This window comes from Petromyzon marinus, chromosome 32, assembly GCF_048934315.1.
Source record: "Petromyzon marinus isolate PM22_M1 ecotype Great Lakes invasive population chromosome 32, UKy_Petmar_22M1.pri1.0, whole genome shotgun sequence".
In the NCBI taxonomy this organism is placed as follows: Eukaryota; Metazoa; Chordata; class Hyperoartia; order Petromyzontiformes; family Petromyzontidae; genus Petromyzon; species Petromyzon marinus.
This window is the reverse complement of record NC_133698.1, coordinates 1,334,247-1,361,755: the sequence shown is the minus strand read 5'-3', so window position 1 is coordinate 1,361,755 and position 27,509 is coordinate 1,334,247. Positions and strand designations below refer to the sequence as shown.

The 27,509-nt window shown below is 48.2% G+C and overlaps 1 protein-coding gene across 3 annotated transcripts; it reads left to right on the top strand.

Annotated features, from left to right (window-relative positions):
- The first annotated feature begins 455 nt into the window (after positions 1 to 455).
- On the top strand, positions 456 to 27,509 carry PCSK7 (proprotein convertase subtilisin/kexin type 7). Of its 3 annotated transcripts, none has more exons than XM_032964367.2 (17): positions 456 to 542; positions 7,393 to 7,916; positions 8,917 to 9,062; positions 10,003 to 10,137; positions 10,532 to 10,694; positions 12,608 to 12,698; positions 13,882 to 13,936; positions 15,621 to 15,759; positions 17,427 to 17,527; positions 18,361 to 18,528; positions 19,114 to 19,221; positions 20,180 to 20,282; positions 20,742 to 20,892; positions 22,259 to 22,347; positions 24,269 to 24,359; positions 25,173 to 25,290; positions 25,817 to 27,509. In XM_032964367.2, exons 2-17 carry the CDS (start codon positions 7,445 to 7,447, stop codon positions 26,360 to 26,362), a joined length of 2,676 nt encoding a protein of 891 aa, XP_032820258.2. In that variant the 5' UTR covers positions 456 to 542; positions 7,393 to 7,444; the 3' UTR covers positions 26,363 to 27,509. The 3 variants fall into 3 exon arrangements, with proteins under 3 accessions (XP_032820258.2, XP_075927325.1, XP_075927324.1); XM_076071210.1 differs by lacking the exon at positions 456 to 542 and adding an exon at positions 698 to 718; XM_076071209.1 differs by lacking the exon at positions 456 to 542 and adding an exon at positions 3,607 to 3,722.

Sequence of the window (27,509 nt, the reverse complement as noted above, 5' to 3'; positions counted from 1 at the left end):
GGGGGGTAGGGGGGGAGGGGCACGGGGAGAGGGGAGGGGGGGTAGGAGGAGAGGGGAGGGGGGTACAGGGGGAAGGAAGGGGGGTACGGGGGGAGGGGAGGGGGGGGGTAGGAGGAGAGGGGTGGGGGGTACGGGGGGAGGGGATGGGGGGGTACGGGGAGAGGGCAGGGGAGGGGGGTACAGGGGGAAGGAAGGGGGGGTACGGGGGGAGGGGAGGGGGGTACAGGGGGAAGGAAGGGGGGGTACGGGGGGAGGGGAGGTGGGGTAGTTGGAGAGGGGAGGGGGTACAGGGGGAAGGAAGGGGGGTACGGGGGGAGGGGAGGGGGGGTAGGAGGAGAGGGGTGGGGGGTACGCGGAGAGGGGAGGGGGGAGAGGGGAGGGGGGGGGTACGGGGAGAGGGGGGCGGGTAAGGAGAGAGGGGAGGGGGTACGGGGAGAGGGGGGTACGGGGGGAGGGGTACTGGGGGCGTGTCTTGGAGTCGCGGATGTGACGAGCGCCGCGTCTCTTCCGCGGACTCCTCACTCCAAGCCGGGCTCTGCCGGGTGAGTCGGTGACGAGTGGGGTGAGGAGTGGGGTGAGGAGTGGGGTGAGTCGGGTGAGTGATGTGTTTAGTTGGCGAGTCGGGTGAGGAGTGGGGTGAGGAGAGGTGAGTGGGGCGAGTCGGGTAAGTGGGGTGAGGAGTGGGGTGAGGAGTGGGGTGAGGAGTGGGGTGAGTCGGGTGAGTGATGTGTTTAGTTGGCGAGTCGGGTGAGGAGTGGGGTGAGGGGAGGTGAGTGTGGTTTGTGAGGCTAGTGAGGGTGAGTAGAGTGGGAGCGGGGAAGCTCGGGTTTGAGAGGCGGTGAGTACAGCGTAGCGACGAGTTGACTGCTGAGGTGAGTGTAGGTGAGTTGAGTAGCGAGGTGAGGAGCGAGGTGAGTGGTAATTGTTGGCGAATTGCATCGTGGGGTGATTAGGTGAGTGAAGTGAGTCGTGTGAGTGTAGGTGCGTGGAGAGGTAAGGCTGAGGTGAGTCGTGAGGTAAGGCTGAGGTGAGGAGTGAGGTTGAGGTGAGTGTAGGTGAGGGGAGTAGTGAGGCTGAGGTGAGTAGTGAGGTTGAGGTGAGTGTAGGTGAGGGGAGTAGTGAGGCTGAGGTGAGTAGTGAGGCTGAGGTGAGTAGTGAGGTTGAGGTGAGTGTAGGTGAGGTGAGTAGTGAGGTTGAGGTGAGTGTAGGTGAGGGGAGTAGTGAGGTTGAGGTGAGTGTAGGTGAGGGGAGTAGTGAGGTTGAGGTGAGTGTAGGTGAGGTGAGTAGTGAGGTTGAGGTGAGTGTAGGTGAGGTGAGTAGTGAGGTTGAGGTGAGTGTAGGTGAGGTGAGTGTAGGTGAGGTGAGTAGTGAGGCTGAGGTGAGTAGTGAGGTTGAGGTGAGTGTAGGTGAGGGGAGTAGTGAGGTTGAGGTGAGTGTAGGTGAGGTGAGTAGTGAGGTTGAGGTGAGTGTAGGTGAGGTGAGTAGTGAGGTTGAGGTGAGTGTAGGTGAGGTGAGTGTAGGTTGAGGTGAGTAGTGAGGCTGAGGTGAGTAGTGAGGTTGAGGTGAGTGTAGGTGAGGGGAGTAGTGAGGTTGAGGTGAGTGTAGGTGAGGTTAGTAGTGAGGTTGAGGTGAGTGTAGGTGAGGTGAGTAGTGAGGTTGAGGTGAGTGTAGGTGAGGTGAGTAGTGAGGTTGAGGTGAGTGTAGGTGAGTAGTGAGGTTGAGGTGAGTGTAGGTGAGGTGAGTAGTGAGGTTGAGGTGAGTGTAGGTGAGGTGAGTAGTGAGGTTGAGGTGAGTGTAGGTGAGGGGAGTAGTGAGGTTGAGGTGAGTGTAGGTGAGGGGAGTAGTGAGGTTGAGGTGAGTGTAGGTGAGGGGAGTAGTGAGGTTGAGGTGAGTGTAGGTGAGGGGAGTAGTGAGGTTGAGGTGAGTGTAGGTGAGGGGAGTAGTGAGGTTGAGGTGAGTGTAGGTGAGGGGAGTAGTGAGGTGTTACGAGCATTGGTGATTTCAGGCGTTCCCGGTCTTGCTTGCTTAGCTGTTTAATCAGCAGCATCGCAGCCAGCATGGAGCTCTAAGAGCGAATGTGGTTGCACGTTCACGACAAACACCGTGGTCTCTGTCTCTCCAAGAGTGGGGCAGCATTGTATCGATCAGCGTGCCCGGATGTCCATAGGGCGAGTCATGAATAGTAACACAACTCTGTACTAAACTAAAGTTTGGTTCAAAGTAAATCTAATTTAATTGGATCAGATCCGATTGGCAAACGCTCGTTCATAATTGCATTTCAACCCAGTTCGAAGGCGTTAATAACTCAACTATAAGACCTGTGGGCAATTTAAGGCTGCTTGTCTCCTGTGTGCACGCAGTTATATTTGTTGTAACTCTCTGACCCGCAATTTACTGGACATCTGTAAAAAAAGAGCTTCATAGCTCATCGGATCCCTCCAGTATAAACAAAGATTTAGATTCTGAGTTATGGAAACAGGCGGGTGGGTGATCCAGCACTCACTGGATTAACTCTGGTCACTCGTTCACGGGCGGTCAGTCGTCTCCTTATCACTCGTCTATCACTGCTACAACAGTTCCTTTGAACTTCACTCCTTGACTCCTCCGCCCATGTTGAGGATTTGGTCTTGCAGACTGATTCACCTCAACCACACCGGGTGTTCAACCACCACACCGCAGGTCACCAGACTTCTCTTCCTGCTCGTTCCCTCGAACTGTGTCACTTTTGAAATTCCCTGCCATAGTTAACATTTTTTCAAGGTTTCTTATGACCTTGCTCAAACGTGAAAATTATTATCCATTACAACTTTGATAGTGGTGCTGTTTGTTGCTGGCCTCTAGACATATTGGGCATTTTGGTCCGTGCTCAGAAACTTTGTTTAACAAAAATAAAGTTGCCTGAATCGACCTGGTATGCAGGACACGCATTCCACACTTCGGAGATGTGTGCAGGTGGAGGCCACATATCCACTCTGTGCCGTGCTTACGAAGGCCCAAACTGTGCGTTGAAAACTGGGCCACAAGTTGACACGCATCGCGGGCCACTGGTTCGGCACATATCGTCTCCTTCGGATCGTGGCAGTAAAGATGATGCTTTGTCTTCATTAAATGGAAGCCACAGTGGCGAGATGTTAACCACCTCGACTGGTATACTGGAGGTTATGAGTTTGATCCCAACCCTATGGAGTTTGCACGTCTCTCTCTCCGTGGTCGTGTAGATTTTTCTCCAGGCCCTCCGGGTTTTTCCTACACATTTAGAAACATGCGTTTAGAGTATTTCGTTACAATACATTTCCACATGATACGCCACTTTGTTGAGCTATCATTTGTGACCAGGTCACTTCTGAAATAGTGCAATATATAGCTCAGTTGGCTTTACCTGGTAAAATAAAAAGTTCAGTTTAGTAGTTCAGTGCAGGTGGACTTGTTTAATATCTAAGTCGTTCCAGGTCGTGCTTTTAGAGAGGACTGTCATACCCCTGTTTCATCGGCGAATCTGAGCTGCGCCAGCGCAGGGCCCTCTCTTGTCGTGTGGGTGGTTTTTTTGCGAAGCTGAACCGGAACTAAACCGTGAAACGCTCGCCTCATGACACATGTCTGAATCTGTGCTCGGGGGTCAAACAGGGCCAGGGGCGGCGTGGATAATACTGCCGTGTGTCGCACGTGACATAAGTCAAATCCACTGTGAGGACGCGGCGTCAAGCTCCATGGCATCTCAACTCGTACGTTGCGTGTGACGTGAGCGGTACGGCTCGGCTTCTGCAGTGGAAAAACAATAACCAGGCGCCTCCAGGTTGTCCAGTAGAAAAGAGGCGACAGTGCGTGATTATATTTATTATCTATAGGAGCCCAGGCACAACTTAGGGCAATACAGTAGAAGGGGTTATGCTGTCCTGATGGTATATATTTTTTACATTAAACTGGCACATAGTGATGTAGGTTCCTATGACTGTACTCTGCTGATGAACTCTAATCAGGGTGAATGTGTACATCGTTCCCATGTAGGGTACAAGGCCTATTCTCTACAGGTGCTGCTGAGGGGAGATGTAAACTTAAACCGTGCATAGTGTCGTGTTGTTTTATACACGCATGCTCCCCTCTCACGACTGTGTTTTCTCTGGGTGCTCCGGCTTCCTTCGACATGTATGAACACTCATTGATTGGCTGAAAACATCTCAATATACAGAGGACGGCAGAGCATTCACACTTGTTGGCGCCAGCTCCACACTGCCTAGGTTCCTTATAGATTGTCTGTGGCTTCTCAACGGATTGTGAGATGCAATTTGCAGTCATTACTCGGTTATTATAAAACTAAACATCGTTAAGCGTTATACACAAGAAATTACCTCACTTCTCAGCCTTCAAGATTGTTGGTGAGAAGTGTGGGAGCTGTGTGCATATATAGCCTTCGAAGACGTGGCCGTTTGTGTTGCCTGGTCTCTTCGCTCGAGCTTGATGCCTGGCATCTCGTCGCACAGCAGCAGTGAATCGAGCTCGTCCCACGCCGTTTTAGCCCGTGACGGTTCCTATTTATATTGGAGCCTTACAGTTGGGTGTAAAGTGTGAGTATTTCCAATCTCTTTCAAGACAACTACCCACCGTGGAAGAGTAGGTCAAATAGTGGAGGCTCTTCTGCCGGCAGTAGCGTGCGTAAGCAATTGCATGGCTGCACCTTTGCTTTTGACAACCTGAAAAACAAGTTTTTACACTTTCATCTGTGCTTTAAGGTAGAGAGAGCTATGCATGCGTGCCCCCAGATAGCTTGTGCGGTATAGTTTTATTTCATGGTGCCCAGTGTGTATGTTATGTATATTTGTACATTGCTTAACCTAGCTTACAAAAACCTTTATAAAGCCCGCTGTAATGCTATTTGCTTTGTGTCTGGATCACTGTGTGGAGGCTGTCCATGGGCAATTTACTTATATGTATTGTTTGAATAGCGGTAAAAAAACGATTTAAACAAGTGTTTACATAGATAGGCACGGTTCTCAGTTGCCTACTCGTTATAATTTAAGTCCTTTTCATGATGTCCCGAGCACCTTAGCCAATTGGCACGATATCCATATAACCTGCTCTCAGATCTCCCTTGTTTTCGCACGTTCACCAACTTGTTTTACTTTACATACGTTCAGAACAGTATGCAGGGACGCCACCGTCATGTGACGGCCATCACAATGGGCCTGCAACAAAGATGTCGCAGGTTCCATTCCATCTTCCGGCGAGGCAGTTGAAACTTAAAAAAATGGGGAAAGTTTAGATAATTCCCCCCGCCTCTGTCCACCCAGCAGTATGATGCGAAAGAGTTGAATATACGTACATAAACTAAACTATTTTAATTTTACCAGGTAAGGCCCACTGAGCTGTGTAGCTCTTTTTCAGAAGCAACTTGGCCACAAATAATAGCTTAATGAAGTAGCTTCTGTGGAAATTTATAGCGGCCAAATACTCTAAATGCATGTTGATTCTAGATGTGGAGGGAAAAAGTCATGTAACCACGGGGAGAGACACACGCAACATCCAAATATACAGGCGTCAGGATCGGGACCAAACTCACGACTTGCTGTATACCACCGTGGCACTCCGTATCAATGGGCACACCAGTCAGCTGATCGGCAGGCTGGTCATATCTGGTAGGGTACAGTGTGGGTACTCTCACCTCTCACAGTAGGCCAAGTACTCTCAAGAGTGGCTCTCTTGAGGTCTCTCTATAGGAGGTCCTTCGACCAGCAGTGGTTCCAGCAAGAAATTGCAGGGCTGTCCCTTTACCCTTCACGTGTATTTGTTTATCTGAAATATGACGGCTGAATGCGGTATTCATCACAGGGCAGCACAAAGATGTCACTGAGGATCTTCCCATGTAAACAAAAACGAGTGGCAGTCTATTGCCTTGCCACTCCTAAAGTTTTGGTGTCAAGCTGCCGGTGACGCTTGCCCCCCCCCCCTTCCCCGTTTCAAAGCCAAGCTTATTGCCGTCAGTGGCTCTAAGCCAAAAACAGCTTAAGCATGTTAAGCTAATTTGTACACATTTTAACGTGCTTACACAATGACTAGAACGTGTTCTTGTTGTTGACCTATATTTGCCTATGCTTTATAAAAAATGGAAACTCGGTGATGACCCCAAAAAAAACTCGCCCCATGGTTTCAACTGCCCCCTTCGGGAAGGTTGAATTGAACCGGCGATCTCCGAACTACATCTTAGCTGAGAACTGAAATCCTCAGTGATTTCTATAACTTTTTTCAATTTTACATTTAATTGTTGTGTTAAAAAAACATGTACACGGTTAAAACCAACCATGGTCAAGCCACTGGCTGGACGGAGTCCTCCCGAAGCCACTGCCATATCCCAAACACATCATACTGTACGATATTTTCATTTACCCTGAGGCACTGTTATTGAAACGAGCATTTTCACAATCGGAGGTGTGGAACATACATTGCACAGCAAAAGTTTCCTTGTGGACTGCACAAGATTATTCGCTGTAACGTACTCTACAGTATACAAGACGAATAGGCCCGCAGATACGGGGAGTTTTTGCGGACCCGACCGTGCCTGCGGATAATGTAAGTGGCAAATAAGGGGGCTGTTTATGGCACGGCACCAATACCGCTCAGGTGTATTTCTGTACCGAGCTTTCACATTCTCTCCCTGTTTTGCACGAGTTTTCTTCGGGGTTCTCCAGTTTTCTCCCATAGCCAGACATGTATAATGTCACTTGCCGTGGCCCAAACATTCCAATGTAGCATGACCCTCGTTATTATATAAGTAACCATTATTACATACAAAAAATTACGCCAGCCAACACAAGCAAAGCTTTCTGCAGAGGTTGCTGTTTGCCGTTGCTCATTTGTGGTAGAGTTCACTGTGGGGGGGAGTGCTACGTCTTGTGCGTAGGGCATGCATGGGGAGTGGTGCCCAGCACTCGCCACGTGAGTGCCCTTCCAAGCCATGCATGCCTCCTATACCAGCAGGATGAGTCACCGTGGTAGTAGTTGCTGGTGTAGTGTGTGTGAACATTGGTGAAACTAAAGTGGTTGGGGGCGTGTGACTCTGCACATTACTGCTACGCCAGCCGTATTATGGGCCACTTATGGTAAGTGTCTGCAACAATTGGGGATAAATGATGGACGCTTGTGTTAATCTCTGGCTTAAGTGGGATGCAAATACCACCAAAACCTTGTAATATGTGTTGAATATATATGTATGTATGTTGAACTTCTTTCGCATTGTACGGGGGAAGGACAACAAACTAAGCAGTTTTAAAGAAATTTGTTTTCAATGCTTCTCAATAACATGTAAATTCTCAAGAAAATAATCAACCACACATAGCTCTTTTTACAAATAACTTTGTAGAAACTCCAAACTTAGACCGCGTTTGTCTTTCTCTTCGACAGTGCGGTGATGGTTTTATGACGCTGAAAGAAGAGGCAAAATGGCCGATGTAAGATGGCAGCCAAGGCCCACACCTCTCCGCCGCCGAGCCACCGGCCACGCTGGAGGCTGGCGTCGCTGTGCCTCCCCCTCTCGCTGTTGTGCTTCAGCTGCGCGCTGCTCGTCGGCATCGCTTCCCTGCGGGGACAGGGACCGCAACACGCCGCTAGCCTGCCGGCGGGCGGGCGGCTCCTCCTAGCCGCCCGATTGCGCCTTCCGTCGGCGGACGACGAGCGGGACGTGGCGCCCGAACCGAGCGGCCCGGAGGTCGAGGGTCGGCGTCCGGCTCTGCCGTCTCACGGGGAGTTCGGATCGGACTCGCGGTCTTCTGCCGGACGCCACGAGGTGCAGTGGCACGTTCGCGAGAAGGAGACGCGCGCCCGCTACGACCGCCTCGCCCGAGACGTGGCCGCGTCACTTGGGTTGGAGAACCATGGGCAGATCGGAGAGTTGACGGGCACTTACCTCTACTCACACCCGCACACAGGTGTGCCCCTGTCACGAGCTAGCTATAGGTGTTCCAAACTACTAGCATTAATGTGAATGTCAGTGTTGCACATGGTACGCAATGTCACCATGACAATCATGTATGACCCACATAATTTGACTCAGCTCATCATTCTGCGGGGTCGATAAAATACATATCACTGTGAGAAGGTCAAAAGTGATCCTATGGAAATATTTTCCCACACCTTCTGATTGGCTACGTACGAAAGACGTTCAACATACATACACACCTCTGCCATAGCAATGTGGCATTTGCACTGTTAACGTTGGGATGAAAACAGGAGCTGAGCATCGCCTCAATGCTCATTTGAGCAGGAAACCAAATTGGTACTTTTTTTACATAGTTTAGGTTTAATGTGTACATTCTTGTCTTCCATCATCAAACAGATCTTGTCTTCCATAGCCATGCACAATATTGTTTGCCGTTTTGTTTATCCTTTGAATGTATTTGACCTAAAATTAAATTTTAAAATAAATGTATAATTTGGAAAAAGTTGTAAGAGACTGAACCAAATTAGAACTTCAGCAAAACAGCCCCAGCACAGGGAGGAGGTGTTGGCATGTGCTTGCCAAAATCTCTCCAGTAGGAAATGTTTTTAAGTTTCACAAATATCTGAAAATGCACAAATGCAACAACCCCCAGCAAAACAAATTATGAATCATAAATATTGGCTGCGAAAACGCAAATTAACGTGGCAATTATATTTTTTATTATGAAACAAAAAATAATTTCGAATGAGATTACCCGAGTATGGCGGGTTGGCCATTTTACATTTTCTTTGGTGCAACAGCGCACGCAGTGTGGTTCCCCACCAGGGCACACTGGCGTGACTTGCTAATGAGTCTCTCATCGTCTCCTGAGTTCTCGCCCAGTTAAACAAAATAAACTTGACACACCTCTGAAACTTGAAAAATATTGACAAACTTGCCGTCCGTGTAACGCAGCTGTCCTCGGCGGCCACTCTGTGCACCCCTCGCAGGCTTAAGCGGAAATGCGCGGAAGACGACCCACGATGCCTTGCGACAGCACCGATCTGTGTTGTGGTCTGTGGAGCAAAAAGGATTACGTCGAGTGAAACGCAGCCTCCCGTTTAACGACCCAAAATTCCCCAAACAGTGGCACCTGGTACGTGAAATAGAGTGTGTGTGTATATGTCTATCATTGGGGTGAGCGGTAGTGTGTTGGGGTTCGCGCGCTGCCCTACGAACCCGGCGACCCGAGTTGAATTCTCGCTCAGGGCCAACACCAGTGACGGCTATCTGAACCGGTCCTGTGCCGACCCCAAGGTCGACTCGGCCTCAAAAAATGAGTACCTGGTGCGGTGTGTAAACTTTGCTACTTGGTAGATAATGGCGGCCTGGCGTGGTGCTGGCCATCCACCCCCTTGTGTGCTGTGCCGGCCTTCATAGGTGCTTGCTCATATCACTTGCTCCTCCAGCCTGTTAAGGCTATACGGGGTTCTTTATCTTATTGTGTAATAGTGATAATAATTTTTGCATTCATATGGTTCAGAAACTCAAGCGCCTTAAATCTCATCTCAAATATTTGAAGGGCAACCCCAGTAGCTTCAGTCCCTGTGCGGCACAAGGTGACACCAACCAGCCTGCAAGTGGAGCATTAATCTGGCAGAGAGGGGTGAGGATAGCTATGCATAATGCCAATTGAGTAATTTGTAGGTAATTTGTCTAATTTGGCAAGTTTGGAACATGACGCCGGCACGCAATGGCCTACTTGTTTTGAGTAACACATGGGATCTGTAATGTCCACTGTGATGCAGACGGCATGTATTTACGATGAGTGCACCCGTGGCAATAGCCAGGGCAGCCTGCTGAGTTCGAACCGCGAACCACTGCAACAAGCAGCGAACTTGCTGGCGTGTCGACGCTCTCAACTGCAACCAGTGGCTCGTGGGGCAGGGCATTGGGGTCGTGTTTGACAATGCAGCGCTGTCGACGCTCTCAACTGCAACCAGTGGCTGCTGGGGCAGGGCATTGGGGCTGTGTTTAACAATGCAGCCTTGGTTGGTGTCCCAAACAGTGTTTTTCACGTTTGTTTTTTCACGCAGAGAAACACGCACACCCCCGGAATGGATTTGAACGTGACAGGGGTGTGGGAGAGGGGGGTGACGGGGAAGGGGGTGGTGGTAGCGGTGGTGGACGATGGGGTGGAGCACACCCTTCCGGACCTTCAGAGCAACTATGTACGTGTTCGCGTGCGCACACACCACGCCAGCACACAAACATAAATACAAATATCCCCTGTATAGCCTACATAGATTGTTGGGGCAAGTGCGGTTAGTGAGTACGTGTTAAGGACGGCACAGTGCGTAAGGGGGTGGTGCAACGAACGCCGCTCCTGGCCAACTTTGTCTCCCCTGCACTAATGTTTACACACCGCATCAGATACTCATTCAAGGCTGGGACGACATAGTGGAGGCTCCGCACCAGCGGAGATATCACTCGCCGCTGACGTAGTTAGCTTGCGGCTGGGAGTTGAGCCCAGGTCACTAAACACCGCACGCAAGTGGCATCTCGATACTTCACTTACGCGCGCACGTAACGTGTGCACATGTAACGTGTGTGCGTGTGTTCCAGTGTGCTGAGGGCAGCTACGACCTCACCGACGGAGACCAGGACCCACGGCCGGGCACCGGCGACCAAGAGAGCCGACACGGCACGCGCTGTGCCGGGGAGATCGCCGCTGTCGCCAACAACTCGCTGTGCGGCGTCGGCGCGGCCTACGACTCCCGGGTGGCCGGTGCGTTCCCCGCGTTGCGTTCGTCCGACCGGATGTTCGGTGGTCCAGCGAAATGTCACGGTACTCGAATTGTTAATGTTGTGGGTTTACTCTACAACACACCGATGTACTTAACTAGTAACTAAATGGCACGTTTTGTTTATGTGACAAACCTTACTAATTGGCTGTCTCGGGTGGTGGCGGGTTAAATGACACATTTATACTTACGTGATCTAATCCAAAAAAAAACCTCTTATGGTCTGAGCCGGTGGTTAATTCCACATTACCGTGGCGGGGGTCCAGACAAACCATTTGGCAGCTGAAGTCAGAGGGATTCGTAGATTTGTTTTGCAAATGGTGTTGCCCAGGACCGGTTCAGATATCAATCCCAAAACCGCACCAGGAGTTTAATTTGAGCTAATTACAAACGTTAAAGTGAGTTCCTGCTGAAATGAGCATTGAGGAGGTGATCATCTCCTCTTCACAGCCCTGAACTGGTGGTGGAATTTCCACATTCCGATGGTGGGGGTGAGTCTCTAAATGGGCAACCATAGATGACTTCCCCACAAAGTGGTACATATTCATTTTATCGACCACCATAAAGATGATTGGCTGATCCCCAGTTGGAATTTAAATTGTATTTATAAAGAAATGTATGCATTATTATTGTTGTACGGGAAAGCCTCACGGATTCTCAGAACTTTTTTTCAGGAGGGTCCTGCCGGGTTTTCGCAGAAGGGGGGCGACACCTGCCATGAGTTTTCAAATTAAGTAAATAGCAGTGTAATTGAAAAATATTTGGTAAATGTTCCCAAACTTTTAGGACCTTGCTCAATTCAAGAAACTGTCAACCCTTATCCATTACAACATTAACAGTGGTTCACAATCGATTATAATAATCGATTGTGAACCACTTGATGCTCATCTTGATAAATTCAAGGAGAACATGGGAGCGTACTCGGAGGAGCAAGGCGAGCGCTTCCACCAGGATATAGTTCACTTTGAACGCCGCTACCAAGGACAGTATAACATGATGGGAGACTACATTTGGGGGCTTATTCGTGAAAGTGATTTGCAGTATAATCGTAAATCTCGAAAAACTACTCACTTCTAAATCTTTTGTAGTCATTTTTGTATTATATTAGTATAAGTACATGTTAATTTTGATTCATATGTTTTTTTCTGACTTTATGTGAAGGAAAAGACACAAATTCGCCTGTTTTCTCATTGAAAATAGTTACATTTCTAAATATCACTGTCCTGGTCACAAAAGCCAAGTTTGTGGGGAAAAATAGCCATTTTCTATACTTTTTAGGCATAAGCAATTACGAAATAACACTTAATTCCCAGGAACAAAAATTATGTTACATAGTGTTATTTGATCTCGACCAAATCTGTGTCATCAGGACCCTCCACTACCCGACACAGCCAAACCAATTCAATTTCCACACGGTGTACAAGCATTTTAACCACGCGCTGATTCGTATTGTTTTAGTTCACAGCGGTGAGTTTGAACAATTCCCACAAATAAGTTCAGCAATCGGGATACAGTGCCGTGTTTGTTGCTGGCCACATGACATTTCGGGCTTGTGCTCAGCAACCCCGTTTGAACAACAAAACATGCCGCAAGCGCCACACACCTCGTACGACGCCCTCCACGAGTCAAACCTGGCCACCCACTAGCAGCGCTTTACATTTTTTGTTGTCCTTCCCCCGCACCTCCCAATTAGCACGGTTGGCTATGTACGGTGTTAAAGAAGTTATACACACATACGTGCGTACTTCCCGTTCCTTCAGTTGGGGGCTACCAAACTCAAATGGTGAACCTCCGGGACAAGCGACAAACGCGCTACCGCTCTTCCGCGTCACCACCCCCCTTTTAATGACTGCATAGCAACTGGTGTGTGTGTGTGTGTGCGTACGTGTGGTTGCAGGGATCAGATTGTTGGATGGGCCCCTGACTGATCACATGGAGGCCACTGCATTCAACACACACTACCAGCTCAACCATATCTACAGCTGCAGGTAGGCACAGCAACGTTACCGCAACTGGGCAATTTGTATTTCTCGCCATATCTCGTAATGCCCACTTGCCCCTGCGTGTTATAACCAGGCGGCAGGGTGGCACAGCGGTGACGCTCGCACCTCACAGCAAGAAGGGCCTGGGTTTGGTTCACGACTCAGGTGCCCTTCTGTGTGGAGTTTTTTGTGTTCTTACCCTGTTCTTTTGTGGATTTTGACTGGGTTCTCTGCTTGGCTCCAATAGCTACAGAAAACAAAATACTCTTTGGTTCTTTCGGTAAAGTCACGTAGGTATAAAATAAAGTAATAGTGATTTATTTTATTTTATACCTACTTGACTTTACCTAAAGAACCAAAGAGTATGGATTCCTGCAGTTACGAAAGCTTCAAATCAAAACATAAAATGTAACTGGTATTGGCCAAACATTCCAATGCTGAAAAATTACCTGCATATTTCTGAATTGTGATCAGAGACAAAGATCGCCTGTAGCGTAGCATCTATGAAGGCCACATTTGGGATTACACACAGTAGCAGCATCATCGCCCCCTTCTGTGAAAACTTAGCAGAACCCTCCTGAACGAGAGCCTTGAGACTCCATGACGCCTTCCTGGGCAAACAAGAGTATGAATGATAAAAAAATAAATAACCCCACACGTACCACGTCTCGCACTGCTTCCTGAACACTACAATACACTACCTGCAGGATGCACGACTCTAAATAAAGATTCTGACGATTCTGTTTTTTTAAACTCGAATAATCCTGATGACCTATGAAGCTCTTTTTCACAGATATCCAGTAGGGGCGGGTCAGAAAGTTACAGCAACAAACAATACAAAACACAATCGGAGTGCAAAGTATAGGAAGGGTAAGCAAGTCACTAAATATAAATAAATCAAATATATAAGTACAAATTGCAAAAGTACATCAATTCCTGCTGATTGTTCCATCCCAAATGCAATCTTCGGCAAGGCAGCAAAACAAAAACAGTCCCAGACTACTCCAAGATAAAACACAGTCCCTGAATAAAATTGCACATTAAAATGGATATTTGAATATCCCTCTATTAATCCACTGCTGGATGAAGGACTCCAATGACTTTCTGTTTTTGAACAGACTTCACCACGCTGGTCTTTGCGGGTTGTCATCCATGAGGGTAAACCGGTCAAGCTTCATGTGTCTTTCAGTTGGGGTCCCGATGATGATGGAAAGACGGTGGATGGACCTCACGTGCTTGGCCAGGTAACGTGTCTCACGCACAGTCACAACGCCGAGGACGGGCGCTGTGGTGGTGAGATGTTAACTACCTCGCCTGGTATTCAGGAGGTTATGGGTTTGATGCTAACCCCGATGCCTCTACATATTTGGAGTTGGCGTGTTCTCCCCGTGGTCGCATGATTTTTTCTTTGTCCTCCAGTTTTTCCCTCCACATTTAGAATCGACGTGCCTTTAGAGTATTTGGCTGCTATAAATTTCCACTTGATAAACCACTTCGTTGAGCTATCGTTTGTGGCCAGGTCACTTCTGAAAAAGATCTATACATAGTTCAGTGGGTCTTACCTGGTAAAATAAACATAACATAGATGATTTTGGATGAAAAAACGATTGCGCCAGTGTTACAACACTCAATATTTAGCACTGTACAATATATATATTTTTTACTTATAACAAAATGCATTGTTCTTTGGTTCTTTCGGTAAAGTCACATAGAAAGAAAATTACATTAACTAATAATAGAATAAGACGTTTCGATTGCAACACGAGCAACCATCATCAGGTACAAATGGATGAGAAAACAAACATAGTAGACTTGGAAATATAAGGCAATACAACACAGAGAGTCGGTCAACAAAACAGTCAACACCCCACCTGGTTGATTACGTTCTTCCAAAGATTGCTAAATTTGAGAAGAGACAAAACATAGACACGGAGACACACAGACAGACATATTCTGTTTGTCTCTGTGCGAGTCTCTCTCTGCTTGTGTGTCTGTCTCTGTGTCTCCGTGTCTATGTTTTGTCTCTCTCTCTCTCAAAGTCACGAAAGCTGCCAATCTTGTTAAAATGCATTGTGTCCAATAAGTTTATGTTCTTGTAATGATATAAAATTACCTACATGGAAAAGTCACACACAGTGTCTAGACCAGGGGTTGGCAACATGCACTTCCAGAGCCGCTTGCGGCTCTTTAAGGACTGCATCATGACATTATTTATTAAGGACCACCGTCTCGTATTCACCACATGCATTGCGACTCTTGAAATTTCGAGTTTTTTTACAGAATTCGAAAAACATGCTCTTGTTATTTTGGTTGCTGACGTCTGCCCTAGACTAGGTTTAAACAGAGTACTGCTACATTGGGGTGATGTTTGGATAATTCAATTTCTGAGAGGTTGGCTTTATGTGGGCAGAAACCAGAAAACCTGAAGAAAACCCACCTCGCACCCCCCCTGCCTACAGCACCTGGCAAACCCTGGTGGTTTCCCATCCAAGTACTAAAGCGGTTCAAGCCTGCCTGTGCACATTTATAGTGAACTTATAACGGAAAAAGCCTAAGAACTTAACTTGTCCAGTAATGCGATGAAACCCATCGCTGCAGATCGCTGAACAGGCAATCAATGCTTGCTGGTCGAGTCTGTAAGCAACCGGTTGTGCAACTAATAATTATGCACGTGTGTGGTACTCCAGCTTTCCTTCCACATCTATAATCACGAATGAATGGAGTTGGCTACATGTCCCAGTATAGGACCACAGAGATTGGGCAATTTTCTGGTGCAGGTTCTGGCTGCCTTTTCGCTTGTCTGTGCTTTCCTGTGCATCCAAATAATTTTCGCTCTCTGAGAGGCAACGCAGATTATGTGGGTTATAAATGATACATTATTTTTACAAATGGCTCACTGAGGAGTGTGTTGTGCACCTGGCTTCCCAGAGCGCCTTGCAGCGGGGAGTTGTGGGTGGCCGCCGTGGGTTTGGGACCATATTTGTGGTCGCCAGTGGCAACGGAGGCCGATACCAGGACAACTGTAACTACGACGGCTACGCCAACTCCATATACACAATCACTATCGGTGAGCGGTCAACTTGTTCAGCTTATCACTTTACCAAATAAAATCCATTGTTAGGTTCACACACGCATCGAAGTTGGCTCGGTACTGAGTCAGTGGCCTGCAGCGACGTAGTGCAGTTTATTTCCACCAGTTCCCGGTGGTTAATCTACCCATTAACCACCGGGAACTGGTTCACAAGTCGGACACCGCCGACTTCCACAGCATGGCTGTGACTGTTTATCAAATCAAATAATTCGTGCCATCCTTATAGCACCAGGCTATCACGAAGGCGCTAAGTTTCCTGAGCAATTACAGTCTGCATTGGTTTGCAACAGGAGATAATTGCTGTATATTCTCCCGACTAAGTAATGTTTGGGTAATTTTACGAAATTGCTCATTTACACCACGACGTCACGGAATGATTCGCATCCACTGTGAAGCTGACAACACATACTAATAATAATAATAGGGTTTTCCCCCTTTTTTCTGGCGACAAAACTGAAACCTTTTTTACAAGGATTCATGTCTGCATTAACCACAATACCTGCAGTCAAAATCTGGTCGAGCACCAATTGGGTCGAGGCTCAAAAGAAAGCCGTCCCTTGGTGTGGACCAATCAGTTTCAAGGACAATGCATATATTATCATAGTATGTTTTTTGTTTGCATTTTGACTGCAGGTATTGTGGTTAATGCAGATATGAATCCTTGTAAAAAAAGGTTTCAGTTTTGTTGCCAGAAAAAAGGGGAAAAACCCTATTATTACATTTTGGTACTGGCAAAGGAGGTCTAATGATGTAGACACATACTTATAGTTAATACTCACCGCGGTGTCCACCAGGGCAGCCATGTGGCATAAAACGAGTGTATTGTGATACACTAAAACCATGTGCACTAGCATTGAACAACAACCTCTCTTGAGAGGTGCAGCTCATGAACAACAGCTGTTGATGAGACTGCTGGTTATTAAGGATAATTCAGAGCTGACCAAGTGTGGTGCTGGGATTTCAGCTCTCTCCAGAGCCCTAGGCTGATAAGCTAACTGCTTGAGATGATTGGTGCCTGATCAGTGCAACAAATTTCGCATCGTTAATATGATAATAGACCTTTTACCAAGGTTTGCATAAGACCACTTTTCAGCAAGAGCAATTTTAAAATTGTGAATAGTGTGGGAACTGGTCCGAGGCACCGCCTTTACCAATCCATATTGTCCAGCGTGGTAAAATATGGTCAAACAACTCCTATAACCAAGACGGCGTGGGGAGACCTTTATCCACAGTGGACTGACAATGGCTGATGATGATAACTGTCAAGTAACAAATATGTATCTCTTGGGTATCTGCACATCACAGCCAATCCTGTGATGAGACTCCCATGTTTGAAAACAGAAGCAGAACCCCATTCCGTCTCTCTGCATTTATATAATAATATTGTTATCTATCAGGTTAGCAGTTTTCCAGACATGTTATCAAGCAGCATTGTTAATACAAGCAAGGACCTTTTTGGTCTCATCAGCAGAGTCAGGCTTGTTGAACAGATTCCGCTCTACTACCGGATGGTATCGAGTAGAAGCATTGCTGTCGATTTGTAAAGAGGGGTAGACCGCACGCGTTGACACTGGGGTTAAATCCTGCGGTGGTGACAATGGTGTGCGAATGTTGTCGTCGGTGTCCCGCTGTGTGGTGCTCAGGGGCGGTGGACGAGAATGGAGGGATGCCTTTCTATGCCGAGGAGTGCGCCGCCATGATGGGTGTGACTTTCAGCAGCGGCGATGTCAGGCAGCGCAGCATCGTATGTATTGCCCTGCGCAGTGGTTACACAGAAGCGTATTCGCCTCTTTTTGGCAGATGTTCGTGGTTTGAATCCGGCAGGCCACCATGGTTATTACTGCGGATGTGTTAACCGTGAATAGGATCCGTCTGCTCAGTGGACGTTAAAGATCCCTGTCTCCCCCTCCCCCCGATATTCGATATGAGTAGGCCATTGTGTGCCGGTGGCATGATCCAAATATAAAAAAATGACACTCCAATTGACTCAGTTGTAATGACACATAGCAAAACACCACCTTCTACTGGCATGCCATACCGGTTGCCTGTCCAGGTACTGGGTCACCTTGTGCCACACAGGGACAGCTGCCGCTGGGGCTGTGACTTAAGGGTTCTTTGAGTTGCTGACCCATCAAAGCAAATACATATGCATGGAAAGATGACAGTGATATTGATCGTTATGGAAGCACCAGTGAGGACAGCATTGTACATGTAACCCTGCACCACACTGGGTGTCACTTCTTTCTGCTATGGTCCAGCATTTGATAATAATGGAAAGCTTAGCTTTCAGTTAGCCAGAAAAGCCTGACCAGTTATGAATTATTTGTGAAGGGTGCTGCTTTGGGTTGTTTTGCCAACTCTTTCATTACCAACTTCATTAGCCATGGTCAGTCCAGTGAAAGGCTCTCTCCCCAAACTGCCACCATCTCTCATGGTCCTGCTTTGTAATAATCCACCCAGCACCTACACAATAGCTGATTTAATTGCTCCATTTCCTCCATGAACCAGTGTGGATGTACTCCGTTCCAAAACTATAAAGTCCGATAACGATGCCTTGTACCTCCTTCATCTTGTCAGGTCACTTGCGACATCACTGGAGGCCAGGGGTCGGGGTGCACCGAGGGTCACACAGGCACGTCTGCAGCCGCCCCCCTGGCGGCCGCCATCTTGGCACTTGCACTACAGGCCAGGCCGTGCCTCACGTGGAGAGACGCCCAGCACCTGATCGTTTACACCTCCGTCATGGTACCGTCGCTCTGCGTTATTGTACACCTTCCTCATGGTACCTTCATGCTGCGTTATTGTTGAACATGTGCCTTCTGAGGGGCGGTGATGTGTTTCCCTGTAGTAGCGCATCTGGCATTTGCTGCAGAGTTTCAGTGCCGGCGGCCTCCCTGTTTAATACCACAGTGTGTATTAACCATGAACTGTATGCACCTTCTGCTTCATGGCTACGGGAGTTATGGATCCTGTGTTCTTAAAAGAGTAGGCCATGTTTTGCCGACAACATGGTCCGAATTTGATATGTTACTCACAAATTACTTAATTGGGAAAAGTAACAGAGCATCATTGCCCCCCCCCCCCCCACTCGGTGCTGTGTGCACTTTCTGCTGCACTGGGCCAGCTACCCCTGCAGTTTGCTCCCTCCCCCTTGTAAACACTCATGCGTGCAGTTGGCCCAACACGCCCGTCCCGGCTGCCGTCGTGTCTGTGGTTTGTCACTTCTCCTTGCCAAAACTGTGCATGTGCTGCACATTCTGCAGCGTTTCGGTCTGCAATCTGGGCGACTGATACCTATGTATACAAATACGATATTATTATTGTTCCTAGGTTGATGAATATTTATCGGAGTGGGATGAGAATCTAGCTGGGTTTCACCACAGTCACAAGTACGGCTTTGGAGTTCTCAATGCGTGGCGTCTCGTCAACGCCGCCAAGGTAACGCCGCATCCCCACATCCTCCTTTGTGTTTTTTTCGTAAAATATATTTTCTATTCATCTACATTTACAACCCTTTGTCAAAGCCACCGTTGGATGAGGGCCCCCTCACGTTGTGCGGGTCACAGGGATATTTGTCCATACTTCACTGCACCGTTCAGTGCGGGTTGGTAAAAGTGGGGAGCATAACATTAGAGCATAGTATAGTACAACAATGAATTTTTCTGCACTGCTCTTATCAGAGCAGCAGCCCGTAACACTTGTTATGCATAGTGGTCGCCCCTTATACGTATACGGGTGTTTAATAACTGTTCAGCTTTTCATTGCTAATGCGAGCCTTCATCCTGCAGACTGAACTGGCCCTAGGTACACTACTTGTCCGGTGTAAATCCCAATGCGGTATTTACATTGTTGTTGTTGTTACTGCTGGGTAGAGCCCCTCCCGCCCCCCACCCCCCCCCCCCCCCCGTTCTCTTTTATTTCCTCCATTATTGAGTTGCTCCGGTCCAGCGATGGCCTCCGAACGCTGTGACATCGTCTCGCTGCTGCTGCTGCTGCCATCCCTTCAGCTCTAACCCCTCCCGCTCCACTCCTTGTACCCGTCTCTTGGTCCCTGCTCCTTCGTTAATTGTGTCTCTCGTTTCTCGGGCTTTTACACTCATATCGCTCGCTTGAGTCGATAACGTACGCATGTTCATGATGTTTTCCAAGCTGTCGACACAGGCGAGTGTGCTTGGGTAGGACATGTCACGGCTAGAAGGGACGATCGACAGTGGTCAAGAATAATAACGGGAGTGGCAGCCGATGAATGGAGTGCGTCCAAGAGGATGGATTATTGCATTGCACGACCGTAAGAGGTGGCAGTTTGGGGTGAAGCCTTCATCCAGCAGTGGTTGATGATGATGATGTTGATTTCGGCCGTTGTCCTAAACGCACCCTCTGTACATGTGTGTGTCAGGTGTGGGAGACGGTGCCATACCTGCGCTCATTCACTTCCGAGCTACAGACAGAGAACAAGGTCATCCCTCCCTTCCCTGCCGTGCTCTCATCCAGTCTTCATGGTAACGCCCCACTGCACCTGCGCGGCATGGCCCGATTGAATTGGTTTCAACCGCATGTGCCGTCCCAGAAGAAGGGCACGTGCATTTGCGTATACACTTGAAACGGCAAGAATGATGTGCCGCTGCCAGTTCTAATGTCTTTACACCTGCGGAGCAATATAATTTGTCGTTTTATTTTGTACTTGAAAGAAGTGGTAGTGACATTATTTGTAAGTGCGCAGTGCTGTTGCAGTTCTCCTCCATGCAATCTACCCTCACTTTGCTTCTATTCATACAATCCCGGTCACCCTTAAACGAGCACCTGGTGTGGTGGCCATCCACTGCGCTGGCCACACCACCCCCTCGTGCGCCGCACCGGCCTTCATTGGGGGATTGCTCGTTCACAGCACTCGCCCCAACGGCCTGTCGAGGCTATACGGGAGACCTTTGTTTTTGTCTGTCATCCCCCCCTTCTCACAGTGAGCAATCTGTCGGTGGGGGACCTGGTGACGCTGGAGCATGTGGCCCTGCACGTGGTCATTAGCCACGAGCTCCGCGGGAACCTCCTCATCGAGCTCACGTGTCCCAGCGGCACCACGTCCACTATAGCCACGCGCCGGAACCTCGACCGGTCTGTAGCAACGCAACAAACGACAAAGGTTCCGCTGAGCAGACCCATTGTGGCACGTGATGTGAGGGGGTGGATAGCTAGCGCCACGCCTGTTTTTCCTTTGTCTCCCCCAATGCCTGAGTCAGTCTCGGGAAGGCCCAGGACCATTTCAGATATTTGTCACTGACGTTGGCTGTGAGCAGATATTGCACTTGGGTCGTTAGGTTCGAAGCGCGGTGCGCTAACCACTGCGCCACCACTTTATACGTCTAACGAGCGTGGCCGTCACCACTCAACTGTGGTATTGTGTTTGCAAGGTTGCAGTTCGGCTAGATCAACACAGAATTACAGAGCTAAAGTGTGCAGACTGCATTTTCAAATGGCTGGACCTGCCTCTCCAAGGTTCATGTGACGAGACGACCCTCAATCTGGACAGCAATTCCAAACCTGTTTATCTGTGTTAAGTATTGTAAATGCTCAAAAGTCATGTGACCAGGTCTCCTAACTAGGCTATCTAAACTAAACAATAAAAACTAAGCTATTTTTGTTCAACCAGTTAAGGCCCACTGAGCTAAGAAGCAACCTGGCCACAAATGATAGCCCAATAAAGTGGCTTATCATGTGGACATTTATATTAGCCAAATACTCGAAACGCACTTTGATTTTTAATATGGAGAGAAAAACCGGAGGACCCAGAGGAAAAACCCACGCAACCACAGCGAGTACATGCAAACTCCAAATATAAAGGTGTCAGGGTTGGGATTAAACCCATGACCTCCTGCATACCAGGTGAGGTAGTTAACATCTCTACACTGCAGCGCGCCTATTGTAAATGCCATTGTAAACCCATTGATCTGCATGAAATATTGGAAATGCTCAAGGGACATGTGACTAATCAATTCCACATTTGCGCTTGCTGTTATTTAGCGGTGAATAGGCGCACGTATCAAAAAGGGGCAGAACATGAATGTGGAGTGAAAACTGGTTGGACTCTCAACAAAATCATTTGAGTTAATAGTGACACTGTTTATTTGTTAAAGTACTGCAATGAAAGTGAGATTTACCAACTGTCTGTGTGGGTTATGTGCTTTTATGTCGCGATTAGCACGTTGCGCTACGAACCTGGCGACCCAGGTTTGATTCCCGCTCACGTCCAAGACCAGTGATGATTATCTGAACCGGTCCTGGGCTTCCCGTAGGTCGACTCAGCCTTAAATGAGTACCTGGTGCGGTGTGTAAACTGCCACTAGGGACACAAAGGCGGCCGGGCATGGTGCTGGCCATCCACCCCCTTGTGTGCCGTGTTGGCCTTAATTGGTGCTTGCTAACAGCACTTGCTTCTACTGTCTGTTAAGCTTATATGGGGGATCTTTGTCTTTTTTTATAGAAACAAGGATTATGACTGGACATTTTCTACTCTGCGCTGTTGGGGAGAGGAAGCTAGCGGAACATACACACTTCAAATACAGGATGTTGGTAATAATGCGCACAGCCACAGACATACATGTGCTTTTATGTACCACCTCATGTAGTTGCTTGGCACATGTAGCCACACCTTTCAACATCCTCGTGTATGTATGTTCTCCCCCTGTTCTGCATGGGTCTCCTCTGGGATCTCCAGTTTCCTCCTCTAGCAAAAAAATTTACACGTAGAAATATAACTGCTTTTGGCCAAAACATTCCAGTGCTGAAAAAATACTTGTATATTACTCAGTTGGGTTATACCAGTGGTCTTCACTAATTTTCAGAGGGGGGGCCACTTTCGCTGACAAGACATCAGTGTGAGGGCCGCCACACATTTGAAACCATAGGGGTTTGACAGCGCATTTGTGTATTGTTGGGGGCCGCCAGTGGCCCTGCGAGCCATGCAATGAAGAACACTCAGTTACAAACTCCATAATAGAGGGTTTTTTTGGTTTGGATCGCGTAAATATAAATGTGTCGTTAAACCCGCCACCAACCTGACACAGCCAATTAGTAAGGTTTGTCACGTAAACAAAACATGACAATTCATTACTCGTACAGCACACTGGTGTGTTGGAGAGTAAACCCACAGCATTTACAATTGGAGTACGACTTTTCACCAGTAATTACAACCAGCCTCATCAGGCGACAGCCAAAGTTGTGGATAAATGCTGTTTTGGTCTTCAATAGAGGGATAAATGTGATGTCATCACTTGTGAGCCACTCAGGTATGAGGACCAGGCATGAGGGGGGGTTAATGTATCACATAAATTACAATGGATATATATTATTGATTGTGTTATTCACAGTTAATCAACATAATAATGAAAAAGAGGCTTGAGACTCAGTGAAGCTTTGCTGGTTAAATAAGCGTCATAATTTAATGGTAGTACCACCTGTGTTGCAGGAATTGTGTGGAAAGTAGCCCCATCTTGTGCTATATTATACATGACGTTGAGATTTGTAATTCAGGCTAAGAAATGGAAATCGATTCTCGGATATGTATGTATCATGCACATCACCTCATCCATACTGTATTCAAACACCACACCACAGGTCACAACAACACACTCACCCACTCATTTACCCAGTAACTCACCCACCCACTCACCACACTGCAGGTCACAACAACACACTCACCCACTCGTTCAACCAGTCACTCACCCACTCACCACACTGCAGGTCACAAGAACACACTCACCCACTCGTTCAACCAGTCACTCACCCACTCACCACACCGCAGGTCACAACAACACACTCACCCACTCGTTCACCCAGTAACTCACCCACTCACCACACCGCAGGTCACAACAACACACTCACCCACTCGTTCAACCAGTCACTCACCCACTCACCACACTGCAGGTCACAACAACACACTCACCCACTCGTTCAACCAGTCACTCACCCACTCACCACACCGCAGGTCACAACAACACACTCACCCACTCGTTCACCCAGTACCTCACCCACTCACCACACTGCAGGTCACAACAACACACTCACCCACTCGTTCAACCAGTCACTCACCCACTCACCACACCGCAGGTCACAACACACTCACCCACTCATTCACCTAGTACCTCACCTACCTACTCACCACACCGCAGGTCACAACACACTCACCCACTCATTCATCCAGTAACGCCACCCAATCATCACACTGCAGGTCACAACACTTCTCTTTTTCAATTATCTCAGACTGCTGCACTTTGGAATTCTCTCCCATCATTCCTTTACATCTGTTCTTATAACCTTACTCAATTCAAGAAATGTATGAACTCTCTATATCTATAAATACCTTCAATTGTGCTGTTTGTTACTCGCAACTTAGCATTTGGGCCTTTGGGCCTCTTGTTTAGCAAACAGTATAAAAAACACACAGGCAAATGCATGCTTATTCTTAGCTCTTTCTGGTTATTCCCCTGGGCAGATGGGCTGGTGGTGCATGGGATGCTGAATTCATGGCAGCTCACTCTGTATGGGAACTCCTGGACTCCACAACACATAGAGCAGCGGAAGAGGTATACATATCAATTGTTACATTACTTGTTACTTATACAATTGTGTGTGTGGGTAATTGTACATTATTGCTGAACTCTCTTTATTAGAAGTGTGACAATACTGATGGCAAAGACTCTGTCCTCGACAGCCAGAGAAGCCCTGGCAAGATTGTAATATTGTGTGTGTCTAACTGATGGTGCTACATGGTATAATGGGAAGTGCACTGGACTTGCAATGCATGGAGGTCACCAGTTAGAGCTCCTGGTGTGGCAGTCGGAATAATAGTGTGAGTTTCTTAAATCCCCTTCATCTATGTTTATTTTACCAGGTAAGGCCAACTGAGCTGTGTAGCTCTTTTTAAGTAGCGACCTGGCCACAAATGACTGCCCAGTGAAGTGGCTTATCATGTGGACATTTGTAGGAGCCAAATATTCTAAACTTCACGACTACAGGGAGAACATGCAAACTCCAAATATACAGCAAGCGTCAGGGTCGGGATCGAACCCACGACCTCCTGTACACCAGACGAGGGAGGTAACACCTCGCCACCGTGGCCCCTCTGTCCACCCAGCAGAATAAATTGGTGTTGCCACAGTCGATTGTCAGGTCGCGTTTGGTGGGGTAAAGTTTGGGTACTCTCACCTCTTCCAAGAAGTCTGACCAATATGGAACAGTAGTAAAACAAATACGCTCTAGGTCTCTCTGGAAACTCTTTCTAGAGGCGGTCACCCTTCCACCAGCAGTGGTGGAAGCGAGAATTTGCAGGGCTGCTACTTTACCCGTTGACTGCAGTGTGTTTGTGTGTGGCCGTATCCGCTGTGCTTGTGCTGCAGGGTGGTGGCGCGAGCAATGAGCGGCGAGTTTCTCAATGACTCTTTCTCGCTGCCCTGTGACCCGGGCATTGAGCAGCCAGACAGTGAGCCTCAATTTCTGGACCCCAACACTCTGAAGGTACAACAGCATTCCGTTGTCTAGCTTAAAGGGTGTCTCCTCTAGACCTAGATGTGGAATGTTGTGTACACGTACAGTCCTTTTGTCAATCCACTGCTGGATGGGCAAGTTTCTTAAGACCACACTTCCCCCGCCCCTTTGTCTGCCCAGCAGTATAAATGGGTACACGAATGTCGCTTGGCAGGCCGCGTGTGGTGGGGTGAAGATGTGGTTATGCTCCCGTCTCTTATAAGACAGCCGGTGTGGAATTGTAGGCCAAATATCCTCTCGTAGATGTCTTTCCGCCAAGTGGCATGAACAAGCAATTGCAGGGCTGAAACTTGTATCTCTGCTGGTATTGGCCAAACATCCAAATTCTGAAAAATGACCTGCAAATAGCTTAATTTGGATTACTCCAGAAAACGAGTCGACATACAGTGAGGTTTTTTTCTTGGTAAACAAGAATAATAATAATAATACTTTTATACATAACGCACACGTTGAAGTATGTACGCACTTGTCTCCCAACCTGTCACTGCTGCCACAGATCCTCGCACTGCTCGGCTGCTCAGCCTCATTCTGGGCCATGTACTACCTCCTGGAAGTGGTCGTCTGCTACGACCCGCAAGGGGACACCCGCTCGGACGCCGAGTCTGGCTCGTCGACACGCTGCACCTTCGCCGCCGTCCGCCAGTTCCTCCTCCTCCGGTGTTCTCGCGCTCGCAGCGAAAACCACCGAGACCGCCATGACCAATCGGAAGAGCTCATCCCGTTGCAGCTGCCCCTGCAGAGCAATGGCGACCATAGCCTTGACGCCGCTGCAGACGTATGTGACGTTAATAGCAGTGGCCGGCGCGATGGGGGAGAGCCGGATTATTCCCATTTCCTGGATCAGGTTCCGTTGGATGAGCGCAGGGAACAAATGCCATCCGACGGGACCTCCGACGCGTCGCCGGCGCCCGTGGTTCTGAACCTGCTGGGCTTGGAGGTCGAGCCGTCGGAGAGTTGCGCGCAGCTTGTGGCCAGTCCCCGGAGTACCAGACGCAACTCGCAGGGCTACACCTCAGTGGCTCTGGAGCCACCGAATCCCTGATGCTGTGCACCAGATGTTTCGAGTGGGCATCATAAAATCCAGCTAGGTGGCTCGGCAGCAGAGCAAGTGGCTCGCAATTGGAAGGTTGCAGGTTAAATTCCTGGTTGGAAGTCGACTCAGCCCATTCCTTGGGGGGGGGGGGGGTGGTCAATGAAATGGGTACCGCTTTGTATAAAAGTCAACAGTGGTTGTCCGATGGATAGTCTCACCCTTATAGGAATGAAGAAGTTTCTCCACTGGCTCAGGGTTATAAACAGGAGATAAACACCACCTCAATGCTCATTTGAGCAGGAAATCATCTTTTGACTTCATAAAATTGCAGAGCTTTATTGGGATATATTATGGATATTTGTAGATAACCTATGGCCTTAGGGTTTGTAGATGGAGGGATCTGATCGGGGTACCTTTAAGCGGGAGAGCTGGAGCTCACCCTGGATTATATTTTTATTCGCGGTATGATGATTATTATATACGTCTTGTTGCACAGCACTTTGTGCGGGCGGCGGTTGGAATGTGTCCCAGAGTTTCGCATTCCAAAGACTTAAGTCGGCTCCTCACCTGAGCAATCTATCTCACAAGTCTGTTGCATGTGACTGAATTATTTATGTTGCCAGTTCCACAACTGGTTACTTACATTTAAGAGACAAACTCTGCGTCCAAACGTCGTTCTGGGCGGTGATTTGTAGTGACCCATTTCGTCACATGACACATTCACGAGCTACGATTGGTCGTTAGGATCCCTGTGCGGGTGGAGGTAACCAGGTAATGGGGCAGGGCTATGCTGTAAGGGGTGTGGCCAGACCACATCCTTGGTGTGCAACTTCTCGCTCAGATGTGGACAAAGCCTGTTGCAGATGTATTTTGTTGCGCGATTTCGAGAGCAATTCTGTTGCGCAGCTGATGAGATGGCTTGGGCGTGGACGCGCGCCGCTTCAGGGCGCTGCTCTGGGGCAGGAAGCCGCCGCAGTCTGCTGCTCTGCACTGCTCGCTTGTTGATACTTCCAGAAAAGGGGCTGCACACCGATTATACAACTTCTCTTCGTTTTAACGGTGTAATAATTTGTACTTTGAAACTTTTATCTGTAAAGCACAATGCACACAAATATATTGATAATTATTTTTCAATTAAAAGAGCAATCTACTTTAA

Excerpts from the sequence above, each read along its gene's own strand:
- PCSK7 (XM_032964367.2), top strand. The coding sequence starts at position 7,445 with ATGGCAGCCAAGGCCCACACCTCTCCGCCGCCGAGCCACCGGCCACGC. Across the intron at positions 17,528-18,360 it reads ATGTCAGGCAGCGCAGCATC|GTCACTTGCGACATCACTGG; the intron begins GTATGTATTGCC and ends TCATCTTGTCAG. Across the intron at positions 19,222-20,179 it reads GTCTCGTCAACGCCGCCAAG|GTGTGGGAGACGGTGCCATA; the intron begins GTAACGCCGCAT and ends TGTGTGTGTCAG.